This window comes from Crocuta crocuta, unplaced genomic scaffold (assembly GCF_008692635.1).
Source record: "Crocuta crocuta isolate KB4526 unplaced genomic scaffold, BGI_CrCroc_1.0 scaffold688, whole genome shotgun sequence".
Taxonomy (NCBI): domain Eukaryota; kingdom Metazoa; phylum Chordata; class Mammalia; order Carnivora; family Hyaenidae; genus Crocuta; species Crocuta crocuta.
In genome coordinates, this window is record NW_027530550.1 from 549,885 (window position 1) to 569,419 (window position 19,535).

A 19,535-nucleotide genomic window follows, 5' to 3' on the forward strand; every position below is an offset into this window, starting at 1 on the left:
CTCTTCCTCATCCATAAAATGGGAATAAGTATGCCCTTCCCTGCCTCTGTAAACCACATTTAATCAGATCCACTGATTAACTTCGTTTATTAGGGATCCCAGAACAAATTACCACAAACTATAGGGCTTAAAACAACCAGAGATATATTATCTCACAGTTCTGGAGGCCAGAAATCCAAAATCAGTATGCTTACAGGGCCATACTCCCTCCAAAGATTCCGGAGGAAAATTCATCCTTTTTATCTTCAAAGTTCTCTGTTGGCTGTAGACATTCTATGGCTTGTTGTTACATGATACCAATGTCTGCGTCTGTGGTTACATTACTTCTTCCTTTACTCTGTATCTAATCTACCTCTGCCACATTTTTATTAGGATACATGTTTTGAACTTAGTACCTAGCAAGTCAGCCCAGATGAACTCCTTATCTCAAGGCACTTAATTTAATTATATCTGCAAAGATTCTTTTCTAAGTAAGGTAACATTCACAGATTTCCAGAAAAAGAACTTAGATATGTCTTTATGGACATCACCATTCAGACCACTATATTCTATACCATCTTCATATAATCTAATTTTTTTCCTTTTATATTAACAATTTAAAAATAGTTTATGTATTTTCTTATGGAATTTTAGAAGATGTGTAACTTTCACAGGGTACTTAATGAGGCCTAAGCATAGCCCAGCTTCTGTATATTTCCTCTGCAAAATGAAAACAATGCAGATATTTATAGAGCTGTAGTACTGCATGGTTATAGAGGAGTCTTTCTGTTAAAAAAGTGTTAATTCATTCTATGTGTAATTGCAAATTATTGACTAAGCATTATTTGGTGTTACTCTAGGAACTTCCAAAAGATTTCACAATGTTTTTTTCCTAAAGTCAGAATTAACCTTGATCATTACTTTGGGATAGATATACTTTATTCTTAAATATTTGGAAATTTGATAATGAGTTAATGCTTGACAAACATTGATATTATTGACATCAGGTGGTATTGTGGATAATCTAATGAGGAAGAAAAAGGAAACAAGTAACAAATGATCTTATTAGGTGGCTAAGAATATCCAGTTGCTTGTTGCAGATTTAGCGTGTTGGTACACTTTCAATGAATTATGTAGGAAGTTATAATGGTGATAGAGGAGATTGGCTTCACAGAGTCTTAGTTTTTATTAATTCATTATAGCCTGATTGTTTCCAACAAGACTTAGAGTTTAGAGTAAAAATGTATAAATGAAATATAAATGATATGATCTTCACTCTATATTTCCACATATTTGGTATTATATATACATGTATTTATATCTAATTTGCTGAAAGCTCATAGATTTGGTTTCTTTATTGCTTTGCAAGGTTTTTAGAAATAAACAGCCGACAAAACACAATAAGGACTTAATTAAATTTCTTGTCCATACCTACTGAACAGAGTGCCATTTTCCCTCTGTTTTGACCTTCTTGCCATTTTCGTTCCATTTTACTTGACCAAGAAAATGTGAAATAAATTTGCAAGTCAAATGCCAGGAGATATTTTTCAAAAAGACAAAACACTAGTGATCTTCTCTTCATCTATTCCTTTTGTCATACATATTTGTCTGGCAAGTGCCTTCATTAACTCTGGCTCCTTGCTTTTGCTTGCATGTAAAACAATAAACAAAAGCCATAGCTCCATGATTTCAAATAAATGGGAGTTGGGCAAAGTAAAATTTCTGCATCAGGGCAACAATAACAGATGAACAACAGTAAAACAATAGAGAATTTAATTTGCCTGCCTTATGTTATCTGGGGGCACAAAAGAGGACAATGTGGAAAGAACGTGAGATATTTAAATAATCATGAATAATGACCTTTCTTTTTCTATTAAAAATACAGAGAAAATAAATGGAAAGAAGGAAATTAGTTACAACTGTGGGAAAATTACACAAATAAAGTTAAAGAATTATCCAGGTAGACACAGTCTATCTCTTAGGTAGATTTGGATGTTTTCATGGAGTACTCATACAGAATTAATTAGTGGCTACAATACTATTTTAGTTTGTTCAGGCTGCTATGACAAACACTGCGAACTGGTGGCTTAACCAACCTTTCGTTCTCATAGTTCTGGAGGTTAGGAAGTCTAAGATCAAGGGGTAGGCAAGGTATGTTTCATTCTGAAGCCTCTTTTCCCGGCTGCTTGTAGAAGGCCACCATGTTTCTGTGTGTTCACATGACCTCTTCTTTGTGCACCAATGGGTGGATAAAGAGAAGCTCTCTTGTGTCTGTTCTTATAAGGGCATAAATTCTATAGGATGAGGGCCTCACCCTATGACATTATTAAACCTTGCTTAATTTCCTTTAAAGATCTATCTCCATAGACAGCCAGACAGGGGGTTGGGGCTTCAAGATAAGGATTGTAGGTGGGGGGAGAGGCACAAACATTTGGTCTATAACAAATGCTTACTGGCTTATGTATAAAAGGAAACTTTTCTTCTAAGAGTATTAATGTTCTATGAAAGAAGGTCTTTTGACTACCAGCTCTAAATGATACAAAGACTGAATATTAACAATCAAAGAAGACATTCCTCCTAAACCAGCTAGAGGAGATACTAATTCAGATTATGTGCCCCCCTCTGAATACAGGACTAAGGTATCCAATTTCAGCTCAGTAAAAGGGAATTCTAGTGTGCACTCTTTTGATAGCTCACTGGAATATCCAACTATTACTTTTGAATTTCTCAATATTAAATGCTCAACAATATATTACGTACTGACTGTTTTATACATTGCTTTATAAAACAGTGAAGAAAAAAGAATATTATGTATTCCATCTTTCATGATGATATAATTACTTTTCCTGGTGCTTTTTTTTTTTAAATGTGAATTTGAATTACCATCTGGGGTTATTAGCTTTTAGTCTGAAAAAGTTCCTTTAGTATTTCTTACAAGCCATGTCTGCTGATGACAAATTTCCTCAGCTTTTTATTTACTTTCTAAGCCTCTATTTCATATTTTTGTTTGTTTTGGAAAGAAGGCTTTGTTGAATATATGATCCTTGGTGGAAAATGTTTGCTCTAAACACTTTATCTCATGCCCTTCTGGCCTCCATTATTTCTATAAAAATTCAGTTAATCTTATTGGGGTCCCTTGGAAGTGATGAGTCAATTTTATCTTGCTTTCGGGTTGTTTTCCTTGTCTGTGACTTTCAGTATTTTTACTAGGATATGTTGCTTGTGAATCTCTTTGTATTTATCCTCTGAGAGTTTGTGGGTGTTTCTGAATGTGTAGATTAATGTTTTCAAAATTATTTGAAATTTTCAACTTGAAATTTTCAACTCTGTTTTTTCATTTTCCTTTCCTTTCTTTTCTTTTCAATTCTTTTCTTTTCTTTTCCTTCTAGTAATTTTTCCACATATGTTGGTGCACTTAAAAGTGTCCCACATTTTTCTGAGGCTCTGTTTATTTTTCTTCATTTTTTTTCTCTCTCTATTCTTCAGCTTGCATATTTTTTATACATCTATCTTCAAGTACATGAACACTTTCTTTTGCCAATTCATATCTATCTACCCTTTAGCCAGTCTAATTAGTATTTTATGGGGCGCCTGGGTGGCTCAGTCAGTTAAGTGCCGACTTCGGCTCAGGTAATGACCTCACGGTTCATGGGTTCAAGCCTCACGTCGAGCTCTGTGCTGACAGCCAGCTCAGAGCCTAGAGCCTGTTTCAGATTCTGTGTCTCCCTCTCTCTCTGACCCTCCCCTGCTCATGCTGTCTCTCTCTCTCTCAGAAATACATAAAACCATTAAAAAAAGTAATTAGTATTTTATTTCAGTTATTGTGCTTCATAACTCCAGAATTTCCACTGTGATCCTTTTAAAAATAATTTCTATCCATCTATTTATATTCTCTATTTGATATATTACTATCATACATTTCTTTCTTTCTTTCTTTCTTTTTCTTTCTTTCTATTTTTATAGTTTATTGAGCACTTTTATAATAGCTTCTTAGAAGTCTGTTTAATCTAATATCTGGTTGCTTTCATGAACACTTTCTTTTGCCTCCTTTTTTTCCCCGTGATATATAGGTTTCCTATTTCTTTGTATATCTTGTAATCTTTTGTTATAAACTGGACATTTTAGATAATATATTATAGCAGTTCTGGATATTGACCCCCCAGTGAGAGCTTGTTATTGCTATTTGCTTGTTTCTTTGTTTAAGGCCTGGCTAGAATATTTTCATTAAGTCTATTCCCCATCTGCAATTTTAAACCACTGATATTTCACCTCAAGAGATCCCAGCCTTGGGTATGCCTATAGTCACCCTAGAATGACTGTGATTTGGGTAGGGTTCTCTTTGTCTCTTTCCCTGACCACGTTCCAGTTGTTAAATCCCACTAACTGCCAGATGATTTCTGTATCGTTTTCAATTTGGGAGACAAGATTGCTCTACAGACTAATCCAATCAAATTTGGACTCCTAGGATATTTCTCTAAGTTAGTGTTTCAGATGCGTTCTGCCCAGGCATGTTCCTCCCCCAATCTCTGTCTGGGTTCTCTGCTTCTCCACTGAGCCCAAACTGTGAGCCACTGGCTCCAGAGCTGAGTTGCAAACTGTAATAGGTTTCTCTGAATGAAGCCTCTGCTTTAGATGATGAGCTGGGGGCATGGGGGTGGGGGAATAGCCTCAAGTTTTTTGGCTTACCCTTCCCAGTGTGTAACCACTGCCTGATAGGCCAGGGCAGGGGCAATTGAGGCCCTATATTCCCAGTGGAGCCCTGCCCAGGGAGAGCCTCTGTCACATAAGAGAGGGCTGTGAGAAAGAAAGGAACCCTCTTTTGGCTGCACTCATTCAAAATTTAGTTTCAATAATAGAGTAAGATGAGGCTACTCTCACCCTGTATGAACTGTAAGACAGTTCTTTAACTGTCTTAACTGAGGTGACAGGGAGCCCTGTGTTCTTGGCTGAACCAGTATAGAGTGGATTTTCCATCTCACACAGCTAGGAGAAGAGATGGAAAGTAGGTTCTACTTCACACATGAGTCTCACCATTCTTACCAACCTTTGGTAGATTCTTTTGGATAAATGTTTCTTCATTTGCTGTTTGCCTCCAGGACCATTTCCAGAGATGTTAAATAGTTTTCCTTTTATAATTTTCACCATTTTCACTAAGGAACAGTTCTCTGGACCTCCTTGCATCATTGTCTTGCTGAAGTGGAATTCTGTGATGAGATACATTTTTTATAAATAAAAAGAAAGTTGACAAGATTGCTAGAATTAAAATCAATGCATAAAACAATTACACTTTATATACTGATCATTAAAAGTGATAAGAAAGTGCATTTTTAAAAGCATATCACCAGAGCAACAACATACATACAGTACCAATGATAAATCTAACAAAAGATGTGAACTTCTCTTGTAGGTAAAATTTAAAAATAACATGTTTATTGATATATATTAAAGAAAATAAGGAAACTATGAACTTAAATGGAATACTAACGATGGTAAAGATGATGCCAATTTTCTCAAAGCTGATTTATAGTTTAATATAATTCCTAATAAAATTCTTGTAGGGATTTTCACGGAAATTGATAATCTGATTCTGTGTCAGAGATTAGCAAATGAACAAGAATAGCCATGATACTCTTAAAGAAGAAGATGGAAGAGAAATTAGCCTAATAAACAGCAAGATTTATTATGAAGTTTTAATACATAAAAAGCATATTATTGGTATAGGATTATTAAAACAGAGCATTCAGAACATAATACAGGGCCTCTAAAAGGATGAAGATGCACAAAAAAATTGATTTGTGAGAGATTGAGAGTTGAAGAGCAGTGGGTAAAGGAAAAGTTACTCAGTAATTAACCTTGGGGAAATCAATTACCAGTACAGAAAGAAAAACAAACAAACAAACAAAAAACCACAATTCCATACCATCACTTAAATGTGAAAGATAACAACATAAATATATTTTATGTAATTCACACTTCTAAAAACTCAGGTTAGAAACACAAATCTAAAAGAGATAAACAAAACTGACTATATTAAATTAAAGCTTTCATGAAATTAAAAGGCACCATAAGTTTTTCTGAAATACAGTTTATTGTCGAATTGGTTTCCATAAAACACCTAGTGCTCATCTCAACAAGCGCCCTCCTCCATGCCCATCACCCATTTCCCCCTCTTCCCCACCCCCATCAACCCTGTTTGTTCTCCATATTTAAGGGTCTCTTATGGTTTGCCTCCCTCCCTCTCTGTAACTATTTTTTCCCCTTTCCCTCCTCCATGGTCTTCTGTTAAGTTTCTCCTCATACACATATGAGTGAAAACATATGGTATCTCTCTTTCTCTGCCTGATGTATTTCACTTAGCATAATATCCTCAAGTTCCATCATGTTGCTACAAATGCCCAGATTTCATTCTTTCTCATTGCCATGTAGTATTCCACTGTACATATAAACCATATCGTCTTGATCCATTTGTCAGTTGATGGACATTTAGGCTCTTTCCATGTTTTAGCTATTGTTGAGAGTGCTGCTATGAACATTGGGGTACATGTGCTCCTATGCATCAGCATTCCTGTATCTCTTGGGTAAATTCCTAGCAGTGCTATTGCCGGGTCATAGGGGAGCTCTATTGTCAATTTTTTGAGGAACCTCAACGCTGTTTGGTTGAAGAAAGAAACTGACCACAACTTCATAAAAGATATTTGCTACATGTAGATTTTTTAAAAATGTATTTAAAATGCAGGAATTTGAACTGTGTGAAACTAGTGATACTTGCTTTTTAAATGTGTACAATAATGACAATTTCATATGGCATAACAAAATAACTATAAATATAAACACCAGTTAAAAGTAGTTTTTTTTTAAAAAAGGAAAAAAAATAAAAAGAATAGGCAAATAGGGAGTTGACTTGCCTGGATGTAGCAGGTAAAATTTGGCAAAAATTACTCATAGACTTCCTTTACTCAGACAATAATTTTCTGTATCTAGGATGGGAACAATATATACATATGCCAGGAATAGTAAAAAATATGAGTTTAGTGGTGGACTCATTAATGCTTTTATAAGTTCTAAAGAGCATAGCTTTCTTCAACAATGAGCAATATTCCTGCTGTAGTTTCTAAATTATCATTATAGATTGTTTTAAAGAGAGGATATGCAAAAATAGTTTCCCATATAAATAATGTCAACCACAAAAATGCAAAAGCCTCCCTGTAATTTTATTAATTGCATCTTGAAGAACAATTCCCATCTTCTGTTTTGAACTATGGTATGTGAAATCTTCCACAAATGTTTCTTATACTAATTAACTGTATTCCAACTTGTCACACATTTTCTGAAAATAAAACTATATATTCTGTATCTGTTATGAGATAATGTTCTCCCATTTTTTAGCTTAGTGGTATTTCCCTCTAGGTCTTGGAAATAAAGATAACTGGATCATTTGGTACATCATTACTTAACTCTATTAAACAATTCTTTTCACTATTCAAATTACTAAATAATGAGGTATAACCAGAAGAAATTCAGAAAAAAATGGTAACTCAATCTGCATGTTTTCCTGTTTGTTTACTAGCAAGGCATTACAGATACATTTAATATCTTAAACAAAACAAAAATAAATATAATTTATACATCTATTTTGGGGAATGGCTATCTTTTTTAAAAATTCTGGTATAGCACTATATGCACAGAAAATATAACACATTTATTTAAAGCCATTTGAGTGGAATATATGTTCATGTACTTGAGTGTTCTAGAGGGCAGAAGGACACTGATGACCAAGAACTGGACACGAATGGTTTGGAATCCCCACTTAATATGCAACAATGAGGTAGCCCGGTGTTCTAGGGTCTACCAATTTGCCCATATGTGAAAAAAAATCTTAACTGAAATAATCCTTTTGCTCAAATAATATTACACACATTAACCCAAATTATGTTTATTTGCTTTTGTCTAAAATATCAAAAGTATAGGGGTGCCTGGGTGGCTCAGTCGGTTAAGCGTCTGACTTGGTTCAGGTCATGATCTCACGGTTCTTGGGTTCGAGCACCACGTCGCACTCTGTGCTGACAGCTAGCTCAGAGCCTGAAGCCTGCTTTGGATTCTGTGTCTCCCTCTCTCTCTGACCCTCCCCTGCTCACGCTGTCTCTCTCTCTCTCTCTCTCAGAAATAAAAACATTAAAAAGTAATAATAATAAAATATCAAAAGGATAATGTGTTCCCATTCTGAATAGATATATCTTTCATTAATCAAAATGAGAAAACATTAATAATTAATAAATACAGTATGACTACAGTTGATAAGCTAGGCATGAATGACCATGGAAATTTATTTTGAGGGGTGAAATTTTGAGAACCATAGGGCTAGCATGGGTTGAATTACTCTTCACTGACAAGTTTTACCCTAAGCTGAAATGTCCCCTTCGGTATGTCTTAATGTCTTGAAATGTTGCTCTAGATAACCAATATATCTCTCCATATAATTGACTGATACATGTAAAATGAAGCATCCACTCCTATGACTTTTATTCTTTTTTGTGTAACCACTATAGGTCTTCTCTACAGAATTTTAATATATGTGGCATATCTCCTCCAATTGGCAGTAAATGGGACTTTTGTTAATTTAAATGCTCAAGGGCATGAGTGACTCTTTTTAGGTTACCTGTGAGAGGCAACAAAATGTGTTATTTTATATGCCATATTGTCATATAATCTATCTTTCAATGTGGAGCTTCTCAAACATGCCTTTCAAATATGGTCAAATTCTGTTCAGCCAATTTTGTATTATCAGGATAAATGAGGAAAAACATTGAACTTATTTATGGAAACATGGGTTATTTTGTGTCTTCTGAAAGGACACTTGAAGACTATTTTTATAAAAGAAATACTTTGCATTTACAAAGTGATGGTAAAATGTCATTTGTTCATTTATTAAACCTGCTAGAGCATGGATGTTTTGGTCCATGCCAATCGGGGAAGTGGGCTGGGAGGAGAGGGAAAGAATCTAAGTGGTCTAGTGGAGTTGGGATTGTCTTGAGTTTTGCAGAGGATTTATGAACTAGAAAAAAAAAGTGTTGTTGGGCAGCCATTTGGAAATGATGCAAACTATTGTAATTTTCACTTTTTCCAGATAATTCCCTCAGCATTTTGGCAAAGCACAATGGATTCAACCGCCAGAAGCAAGAAGTCTATCTTTTACCAATCATAATCAGTGATAGTGGGAATCCTCCTCTGAGCAGCACTAGCACCCTGACCATCCGGGTCTGTGGCTGCAGCAGTGATGGTGTTGTCCAGTCTTGTAATGTTGAAGCTTATGTCCTTCCGATTGGACTCAGTATGGGCGCCTTAATTGCCATATTAGCATGCATCATTTTGCTGCTAGGTACGTATTTCCTTCATAGCTTAATGGTCACCATTTTTCTGGTTCATAAATGACTGTAAATAAGGAGAGCAAACCCAAACCCCAGTCAGGTATCAGCATTCTTTTGGGGAGAAGGAACTTTCTTGCTCTTCTCCAAGCGTTGAAGTTACCAAGTAGGGGTGAAGGAAGAAAAGTGCCAGGATAACCAATGTCCAATTGGAGAAGACAATTCAGTGCCTTTTTCAATCCCATCACCAGCAAAAAGATAGGCTAATTCTAATGGTGGTGGAAGTGGGGACGGATCTTTATATGGTTACAACAGCATCTACTATACAAGAAGGCCTGAAGATCTGATGTACACCAGTTTATCACAATGGGAGGCTCTCGTTTGTTCAAAATACTCTTTTCTCTAAACAATGTATAGATTGGGTTGCTAAGTTCATCCAAACACAACATTTGGTCAGACTAAAAGATAACAAACAAGCAAACAACAACATTTTTTTTTCAAAATTACACTGTGTTCTTCAGATGTTTTTCTTGATATTAACATCAAATTCAAATGAAGACTGAAAAAGGAAGGAAAATTTTTTGTAACTTTTCCATTAAAAATTTCTAATTATAAAAATGACATTAGAGAGGAGGAAGATATACAAGAAGAAAGTTATATCTTATCCTGTCCTTTAATAAAGGTTATTTCAGTTACTACTTTTCCAGTCGCATCCTTTCTGTTCTCCCACTGCCTGGATTAACATTACTTCCAGACATATTTTATCCTGTGAACCCTAGTTTGGTTTGGCTGGCTTTGCTTGTTGGGTATGTATTGCTTTCATTTTGCCCACCTTTACACTTACTTTCCCAGATAGAGAAGTCCCAGCTTTCATAGAAGATAAGAAATTGTCTATGCCAGATTGACATTCATCTTGAGATATCACTTCATCTGTGAGTGAGCATTATTTGATTGGAGTCTTGAAGAGCTGATAAAACACAAAATATACTAGATATGATTTACTCTGCTCCTTTTTCTTTATTGAAGAAGGACATAGAATCAAAGGATATTAAATGCCTCCCCAAGAGCCACAGCAAGTTAATTATTTTATCTTTGCTGTTTTCTATTATGTGCCATTTATTCTAGAGCTCGTAACAGTCTTACATGCAGCTTTCACCATGGATAGATGCAGATTAATTCTTTTAACCCAACTTCATCACCATTTAATAAACAGAAGCAACGTGGAATAATATTCACTCAGAATTCAATCCCCATCCTTCAGAAAGGTGTTTAACTTAATTCCCAAGTGAATGGTATTAAGGCTATATGCTGGTAAGTTTCTAAAGAATGCCACTCTCTCGTAACATATATAACATGTTGCTTGTGAAATTATCTGCATGTTGAGCTAATTGTTATCTCACATTTTTCCTACAGTCATCGTGGTGCTGTTTGTAACTCTGCGGCGGCATAAAAATGAGCCGTTAATTATTAAAGATGATGAAGATGTACGAGAAAACATCATACGTTATGATGATGAAGGAGGAGGGGAGGAAGATACAGAGGCTTTTGATATCGCAACTTTACAAAACCCAGATGGAATTAATGGATTTTTACCCCGTAAGGATATTAAACCAGATTTGCAGTTTATGCCAAGGCAAGGGCTTGCTCCTGTTCCGAATGGTGTTGATGTCGATGAATTCATAAATGTGCGGCTACATGAGGCAGATAATGACCCAACTGCCCCGCCATATGACTCCATTCAGATTTATGGCTATGAAGGCCGAGGGTCGGTGGCTGGCTCCCTCAGCTCCTTGGAGTCCACCACCTCAGACTCAGACCAGAATTTTGACTACCTCAGTGACTGGGGTCCCCGCTTTAAGAGACTGGGAGAACTCTACTCTGTTGGTGAAAGTGACAAAGAAACTTGACAGTGGATTATGAATTAATCAGTGGAACTGAGCATTCTGTAATATTCTAGGGTCACACCCCTTAGATACAACCAATGTGGCTATTTGTTTTAGAGGCAAGTTTAGCACCAATCATCTATAAACTCAACTACATTTCAATGTTGAACCAAAAATTAATAATAAAAAGTATATGTTAGGAGGTTATAAATCTTGTGGAGTGTGAATTAAAATATGTGGAGTGTCTAGAAGTCTTTGGATATTTGATATATACCTAGCCACCACAGACAAAGATTGGGATCCTGGCTAATCCTTAGATAGATGGTTTAAAAAGAGGAAAAAATCAAAATTAAAAGGTGCTTTCTTAGAAAAATGGACCTGCAAGAAATGTGCTGCTGATATGTGTCTTCTGCAAGGATTTTTATAAATGCAAATGGTTTTTTTCCCCTTCACCAATAAGGATTCCGCCACAAATGATAAAGCAATACTTGGTCTGCTGTACGTGATGACTTTCTGGAGTTTTGGGAGGCCTCCTAGATTATACGGTACGGTGACCGCACATTGTACATAACTGTTGGCCCCACTCATCAGAGACTGAATAGCATCTTTAAATATTGTGTCGAGCCTTAAAATATTCACATGTTCGTAATCCATTCCGGGTGGGGATTGCCAACTCAGTGGTGGGAGGAGAGAAATCCCATTCAAACAGGCTTGTTTTCTGGAAGCAGGATTACTCGTTCCCTCCACTTCATCTTCTTCCACAAGGACACAAAGATAAACCGTATCACACAGCGGACTACATAAAGACAGATGGTTTTATTGCTAGCGCGTGAATTTATTTGTTTAATCCTCAAAATAAATATTTTATTGATGTCCATTAATGCTTTTATTTATTAAGGTTGGTAATCTATATAGATTAAGGGACTATACGAAAAAACTAAATTATATCCATTAATAATCCTTTAGATTGTTTTATATAAATATATATATACAATGAATGTTTAATACATGTACATTTTGATGAGATGAGTATGGCAGGCAATATTATCAAAAGGGGAGCTAAGAGTCTCTTTAGAGTAGAAAGTGTTATTGTGGCTGGTGATGGCAGGAGCAGCATTTTCCCAGAGAAACTTTTGGACTGTTTTCTATTTTGTTCATAATCCTAGTATTTGGTGTTTTTACTACAAGCACAAACATCTGAAAGTATACTGATTCATGTGACTATTTAAACTCTAGACTTTTAGATACCTACATAATTCCCTGCCCAGTAAACACGCTTCAAGTTGCCCCCACTGTTTTAGAGCAGAAACTGGTTTGTACATAATTTTACTGCTTTTGTTTTTAGCCCTTCTCTCCCTGATCCTCATGGTGATGCACAGAACGTCGTAGACTCCAAAAAAGGACAGCGCTAGAAGATGTGAGCATATTCAATTTGTAACACAATCCTGCCATTTAGGAGTAGAAAATGTATGATAAAAATCAAGTACTACACGCAGATCATTTTAATTTTCTACTTTGCTTTAATGCAATATTGTTTATTTACTTCATGTATTGTATTCAGAGAAACTCCTGTATTGTTTCCTACTTTGTGAAATATATTTTTATAAATACCTTTGTTGTCATCACTTTTTTTTTCCTAATCAGATGAAGACCTGTTAACAGACATCAACTCTAATTAGAATTCTAGAATGTTCTACTAAATCATCCCAACTATCACTTTTATTTGTAAGAGTCTTAATTCTAAAGAAGCAGGCAAGAGAAAAAACCTGGCCATGATCACACAGCAACAGGGACATTAAAGGAACGTAGTGTACCGAAAAGCTAGTCCAGCTGTGCGGGCTGGGTCCTCCTGGCAGCAGAAGCTGGAACAGAGTTAAGAGTAAAAGAGAAAAGAAGCAGGAATAAGCAGGGAAAGACTTCAGAAAGGAGTACAGGTCTAAAACCCATAGAAGGAAGGTGATCAGTAAGCAGGATTTGGCAACAGAGATCTAAATCGCAATACAGATCTGATCAACTTCTGCCAAATGGGTTCTGAGTGAAAGACTGCTTGATGAGGGCTTTCTCACTGGGGAAAACATAGTTGGGTCTAGTTCCTGTGCCATTTCAGTCCTTGGCTTAGGGTTGCCTGGGAAGAGCATGATTTTGGCTAGAAAACTGAAGATATCAAATCCTGAAGACTGCCTCCAATGTGACAGAAACAAAATGTTTGAATATTGGAATTTACAACTATCTAGGGACTTAGTTGACTCAGCGAGTGCCTGTTGCCTGAGAACAGTTCATGTTTCATGCTTACACCTCTGGTTTCTGGACACTTTTTCTTGAGGTAAAAGTAATGGTCCAAAGTAACTTTATGTTACAGCTTGACAGTCTCTAAAACAAATACTTAGTGAATGTAGATTATTAATAGTAGTTGCAATAGTAACCAGTGGTAATATTCTGACTAAACCAAGGTGAAATCATTACCTTTTTACTTATTTCTTGTATAACAGACGCATCTCTAGTGTACTTTTCAATGAAGTGCCATAGATTACATACAGACATGTCTGATGGGAAAACTACACTTTTCTTCAGGAATATAAAATGTATATCTTATAATCTTGATAATCAATAGGATAAAGTTTATATGGTGGTTTTGGACGATAAGAGATGGTGTCTGGCATACTAGTTCCCTAAAACTTACCTCAAAGTTTACTTTGCCCAGGAAGGGAGAATGAAAGCATTAATATCTTGGCAATTTACCATGCCCCCACCAAACTAGCATTTTTGTGCTTTTAAAGCTCATTTAAGGTTTCGTAATATGGAATCAAGTAAATAAAAACAAGTTCAATAGAACTTTTAGAGTACCCTGAATTTACATAAAGATCCAAGGAGTGTGTGCGCATGCACACGGACACACACACCTCAATTTAAGTACTTTGTATTTTAGCAATAGACTTATTCGGACTTCCTCAACCAAGAGGTTGAGGTTCCCAACCTGTTTCAAGATTTGAATACTCCATGCTCAACTCCTTAAATAATACATTTTTTGAATTTTATCACAGGAAGTATTTTTATATCTGCATTGTTTTCTGTTGCAGTAATACTGACATATGTCTTTCATATACATGTGTGGTTAGTTTTCAAATAAAATGCTGATTCAGTTCACAGGCATTTTAATGTGACTGTAGGTTTCTATTGTGTCCTAAGCATTAGTTGTTTTCCATTCTTAAAACTCACCCCTGCACAAGGTTTCTCTGCCTAACAGCAAATAATGTTGAGTTGGAATCAAGCGAGACAAAATTATCTCCCTCTGCCCACCTCACAATTCAAAGTTCCTGTCTGGGAAACTGACACATCTCTGGGTGACTGGACACCATGGGGAATCAATTCAGCCCCAACCCTTTCTACTATTCCAACAAATCACATTACAAAAATATCTTTTAAATATCCATTCATGTTTACCATAGAGTATTAAAAGCATACTCCTTACAGTAATATTTTAAGAGTACAGTTACAAGATTAAACATAGTTTATAATAGGATGGTTAAAATATGCTAGAAATTATACTCAAGTATTTAAAAAATACTTTTTTTTTTTTTAATGTTTATTTATTTGTGAGACAGAGAGACAGAGCACAAGCAGGGAGGGGCATAGAGAGAAGGAAACAAAGAATCCGAAGCAGGTTCCAGGCTCTGAGCTGTCAGCACAGAGCCTGACATGGGCTTGAACTCACAAACCACGAGATCATGACCCGAGCCGAAGTCAGATGTTTAATCGACTGAGCCACCCAAGTGCCCCTATACTCAAGTATTGACACTGCCGCACAGAATTGTGATTTCTGAAATATAAACTTGACAGTGAAAATGCTTTGGAAAAATGTGCAGGTGCTTGTGTGTATGGAAAATAAAACTTAGATCTGGCATCACCAGTGAAAGTTAGATGCTTAGAAAAAGTCAAATATGTTTTGGGGAGAGTTTCCCTAATCAGATGCTTAAAGTAAGACAAGTCTCTGCATGAGAGTTGGAAATCTCCTAGGAGCAGCCAGATTCTACACTGAGACTCTTCTGGTCTGTGCTGTATTTTGGAGACGGAAAAGCGGGTGCTGAGAGCTAAGTAGCCAATTACTCTTTATAGCCACATAAGGACCACGGGCAAGGAGGCCCTTCCAACAAGTTGTATTATGCGATCACTGGCTTTGCAGGGAATCTCACGAATGTATAACATTCTGATTGCCTTTTTGATTGAAAGTTCCATCTGAGATCAGGACAGTGCAACCAGTAATAAGATTTCAAAAAATCCCATCACTGGCACTGTGGGAAAGGCTGAGCGTAACTGAAATCACATCACTGTCAGTCAAAAAGATAAGGTAACAGTGGGCATCACTATAAAAGCTATATAAATGCACAATTTAAACATGAATATCAACATGGAAAAACTATATATATTTATATATTAAATATAAATATATGCTATATATTTACATACACACATATATATGTTTATATTTATACACACACATATGCCAAATTAGTTTATTGCAGTTAATCTTATATTTGTAATTTTCATCCCATAATCCCATGCTATCAAAACCCTAGAAGGGTAGCTCCTTATTTTTCTGAAACTAAACTTGAATTCAAAAGAAACTAGATTGAAGATAAACAGTTTTAAATGCATGTTTTTGTTTGAGAACAAAATAGTGCCTCATAATACCTGGGATGAGAATGAAATACATCACATTGTATTTTAGAGGTTCCTATATTATTCTGTTTTTGCAGAGAAAATAATTGTGGAATGTACTTTGCAGGTAATAAGTTTTCAATATATTTTTATTTTCCTCATTCCAGTACTATTTTATTTGCTATACAAAGATTTTTTGCTGAGTAACTCAGTTGGCCAAACAGTGTTATACATACTGTTGTCACTGTGGTCATTGTCCTTTTGATGATTGTAGAAGACAGAAACTCTGTCATTAAAGTAGATGCTTATTTTTATTATTTTCTTCTTAGTCAACATACATTTATATATTCCATGGTATATTATTTTTCATTTATATGATACATTCTTTATATTAAAGATATTCTAGAGGCGCCTGGGTGGCTCAGTTGGTTAAGTGTCCTACTTAAGCTCAGATCATGACCTCACGGTTCATGGGTTCGAGCCCCGCATCGGGCTCTGTGCTGACAGCCAACTCAGAGCCTGGAGCTTATTTGAGATTCTGTGTCTCCCTCTCTCTCTGACCCTCCCCTGCTCACGCTGTCTCTCTCTCAAATAAAGTTTAAAAAACATTAAAAAATTTTAAAGATATTCTAGTCCTAGTATTTCTGACCCAATCCTAGTATTTATGGGATCATGCAGTTTAAAATCTCACTGACTGGATGGAGTATCTTCAAGGAAAGAATTTGTCTCCTATGTGTACTGAACAGCACCCATCTCAGGAAATTGGTTGTATATTTGATCAAGCAAGATTAAATGAGATGGCATCTCTAAACTGATTCTCCTATTTATAAAGTAGAGCTAGTGAATCGCTTCTAACCTAACTGTTGAGACTTTCTTTCTCTATCATTCTGAAAATAGTATTTTGAGTCTAGGTTTAAGCTTAGGTTGGTCTGACATTAAAGCTCATAACTTTCAATTAAACAACACTCTAATTATAATGGAAAGATTGTAATGATAAGAAAGAGAATCTAAGTTATGTACAGTTAAATGGAAGAAGTGAGGGAAAACTAAGTAACTCTAAGTGAGAACACTCAGGAATTTGTCATAGAGAAGTTTTCAAAGAAGATGGGAATGAAAGAATCGGTGGAACAGAAATCACAGCTTTTCAAACATCCAAAACTAAGAGGGGGGCATTATAAAAAGATTATAGTTACAGATTAATGACAACTTTTGGACCTTCAGAAAGACCAAAACAATGGGTGCTCAAAGGATGCTTTAGGTTTGCCTAAATTGCAGCATGTTTTGTCCATGAGAAAAAAAAATGAGGTTCAGAGACGTCTTCAGGAATTTTTTGGAGTTAAACATAAGAAGTAAGAGAGACCAGAATTGAACTCTGGTCTTCTAATTCATTACGAGGATTGTGAAGTTGTGTTTTTGTGTATATGCACACTCCCCCCAAAACTTTGTCAGTTTCACTTAGCTCACAAGGCTAATAGACATTTGCTCGAAGAATCAATGTCTGGGACATTCCTCTTCCAGCTTGAGTTACCTGCCTTCATCTGACACACGTCCTGAGTATAAGTACTATCTCTTGCAGATAGGTACCTTTATGAATAGATAACAGTTATCTCTATTATTATGCACGAATGACAGAAGGAGAGTTGTCAGAAGGAATAGCACAGGATGCTGAGGAGAAAAACTGTAGAAAACAAAGGCTTCAATGAAACTAGAGACCATATAACTAAAGAAAATGAGAGATCACTGAAGGTAAATTTTAATTGCTTTGGCTCCCCTCTGTACATGCAAAGATATCCAGGGCCATCCTATGACTCTTTACAAATATGAGCTAGATTCTAAAAACTTACATTCCAATTGAATACAAAAATTTAGGAGTTAGTGGGATAATTCTCTCTTCCTAATATATGCATTCCTAACTACAACTTCACTTAATCCTTTTCTATTTTTCTCCCTTAATTCAACCTCTAAATTCTGAGAACAATTCTGTATTTATGAAACCTAATTGTTGCAAAAGTGAACGGATTATCTAGGCTCAAGGACAGAACTATAAATAATCATACTGCAAAGAAACTAAAAAAGATACCTTTCTAAAATTTTCTAAATTTATTTTCTACAAAATATGTGCTATGATAAGGAAACTCTTGTCTTTCCAAGACACAGAGTCTAAGTGGATAAATTATAGATGCAAATAAGTGATAAATCATTAGATTTCTCTCTGCTATGAAAAAGGTGCTTATGAACAGATAGTTTTATGAAAAGATAGAGAAGTAATAATCTAACCCTACCAAGGCATAGCATTCTGCTAGAGGATATGTTAGAGTGAATCTTGGTGAGAGTGAGTATCAGTAAGTAATGACTGCTGGGGTAGAAAATCTCTCAACTTTACTGTTAATGCTTTTTACCATATGAATTCTCCATGTGACAAAACTTCCAATACCCTTACTTATTTAATAAATATTTGCTTAGGATTTCCCAGAAATCTGAGTGTTGGGAATATAGCACTCAACAGGACAGGAAGGTCTATTTCTTCAAAGATTTGGTGAAATAAGAGAAATATAAATGGGTAGAAATAAAAAAGTGAAAGAGAAGAAGATATGATAGAGCACAAAGTGGACAGGAAATTAAATATTTTACATGGAGTGGACAGGGTAATCTTTGAGTTGTCATGTGAAGTTGCCAAGATAATAGCAATGGAAAAGCTTATGTTCATTGTTGTGCTGTGCTAAACCATATACAAGAAATAACATATACAAGAAATGAAAAAGAGGCATAGATCATAGTGGATGAGGGTGGAAGTGGCACAATATGATGAGGAAAAGTAGTCAGCGACCATGGTATGCACATTCTCGTCAACCAGAGAAGCAGCTCAGGTTTACTTCATGTCTGTTGAAGAAGAGGTGAAAGGATCTAAAAGCAAAGGGATGGTATATTCTGGATTATATATTTAAAAAGTTCACTCTGGTTCTCAAATGAAAGGGATTTTAGGAGACAAGGATGAAAGCAGGAAACCCAGATAGAAGATTGTGGCAGGAGCCCACGCAAGAGCTTATTTTGGTTTTGATTACTGAGGTGGTATTAGAAATGGAAGAAATAGAGTCCAGACATATTTGGGATATAAAACTGGAAGTATTGGCAACCGCATTGGATGTGTAAGGTGAAGGAAAGATGGATATAAGAGTGATCCCTAGAGTTTTTGACTTGAATAACTATGTGATTAGTAGGGCCATTTATAGCAATTGGGGTGACTAGGAGAGGTTCTGGTTATTAAAGACAGACATCCTGACTCCTCTAATGACCCACAACAGAATCGATAACAGAAACCAGAGTCACTTAGAATTTCCCTGATGATGTGCATAAAGGACTTCTAGAAAATGTTACTACATTCTGATTCTTCTATATATCAATACCTGAATCAATAAAGCACACAAGTGACATAATCAGCCTCAGGCAGAAAAAAAAATCTAGCCACACTGATTTTTTTTTTTTTATCTTTCTAGAAATAGGAAAAATAAAGACTCCATATTAGTTAGTTTATTCTTGGCTGCAGTAAGATGGATTCACTTATGTTTCTTGTTTTTTAATGTATATTTAAACAACGTTTTATTAATGTGTTTTTATTTATTTCTGAGAGAGAGAAAGACAGTGTGAGCAGGGGAGG

General features: G+C 35.7%; 1 protein-coding gene and 1 long non-coding RNA gene across 3 annotated transcripts in view; one reads left to right on the plus strand and one right to left on the minus strand.

Annotated features, from left to right (window-relative positions):
- CDH8 (cadherin 8) overlaps positions 1 to 12,784 on the plus strand; it is a 345,469-nt gene extending 332,685 nt beyond the window's left edge. The window contains exons 10-12 of one of the 2 annotated variants that reach the window (XR_013336005.1): positions 9,104 to 9,355; positions 10,755 to 11,769; positions 12,570 to 12,784. Coding sequence is in view for 1 of the 2 variants with exons in the window: in XM_077767844.1 (XP_077623970.1) it covers positions 9,104 to 9,355; positions 10,755 to 11,248 (746 nt within the window). In the remaining variant the exon portion in view is untranslated. Of the gene's footprint in view, positions 1 to 9,103; positions 9,356 to 10,754 lie in introns of both variants that reach the window. The other variant, XM_077767844.1, reaches the window with a different exon arrangement.
- The window catches only part of LOC144234531 (uncharacterized), a 105,798-nt gene that overhangs the window by 30,209 nt on the left and 56,054 nt on the right, over positions 1 to 19,535 (minus strand). Inside the window, exons 3-4 of the long non-coding RNA XR_013336006.1 lie at positions 10,186 to 10,308; positions 5,024 to 5,183 (exon numbers count right to left, since the gene is read on the minus strand). This is a non-coding gene — a long non-coding RNA (uncharacterized LOC144234531). The remainder of the gene's footprint in view (positions 1 to 5,023; positions 5,184 to 10,185; positions 10,309 to 19,535) is intronic.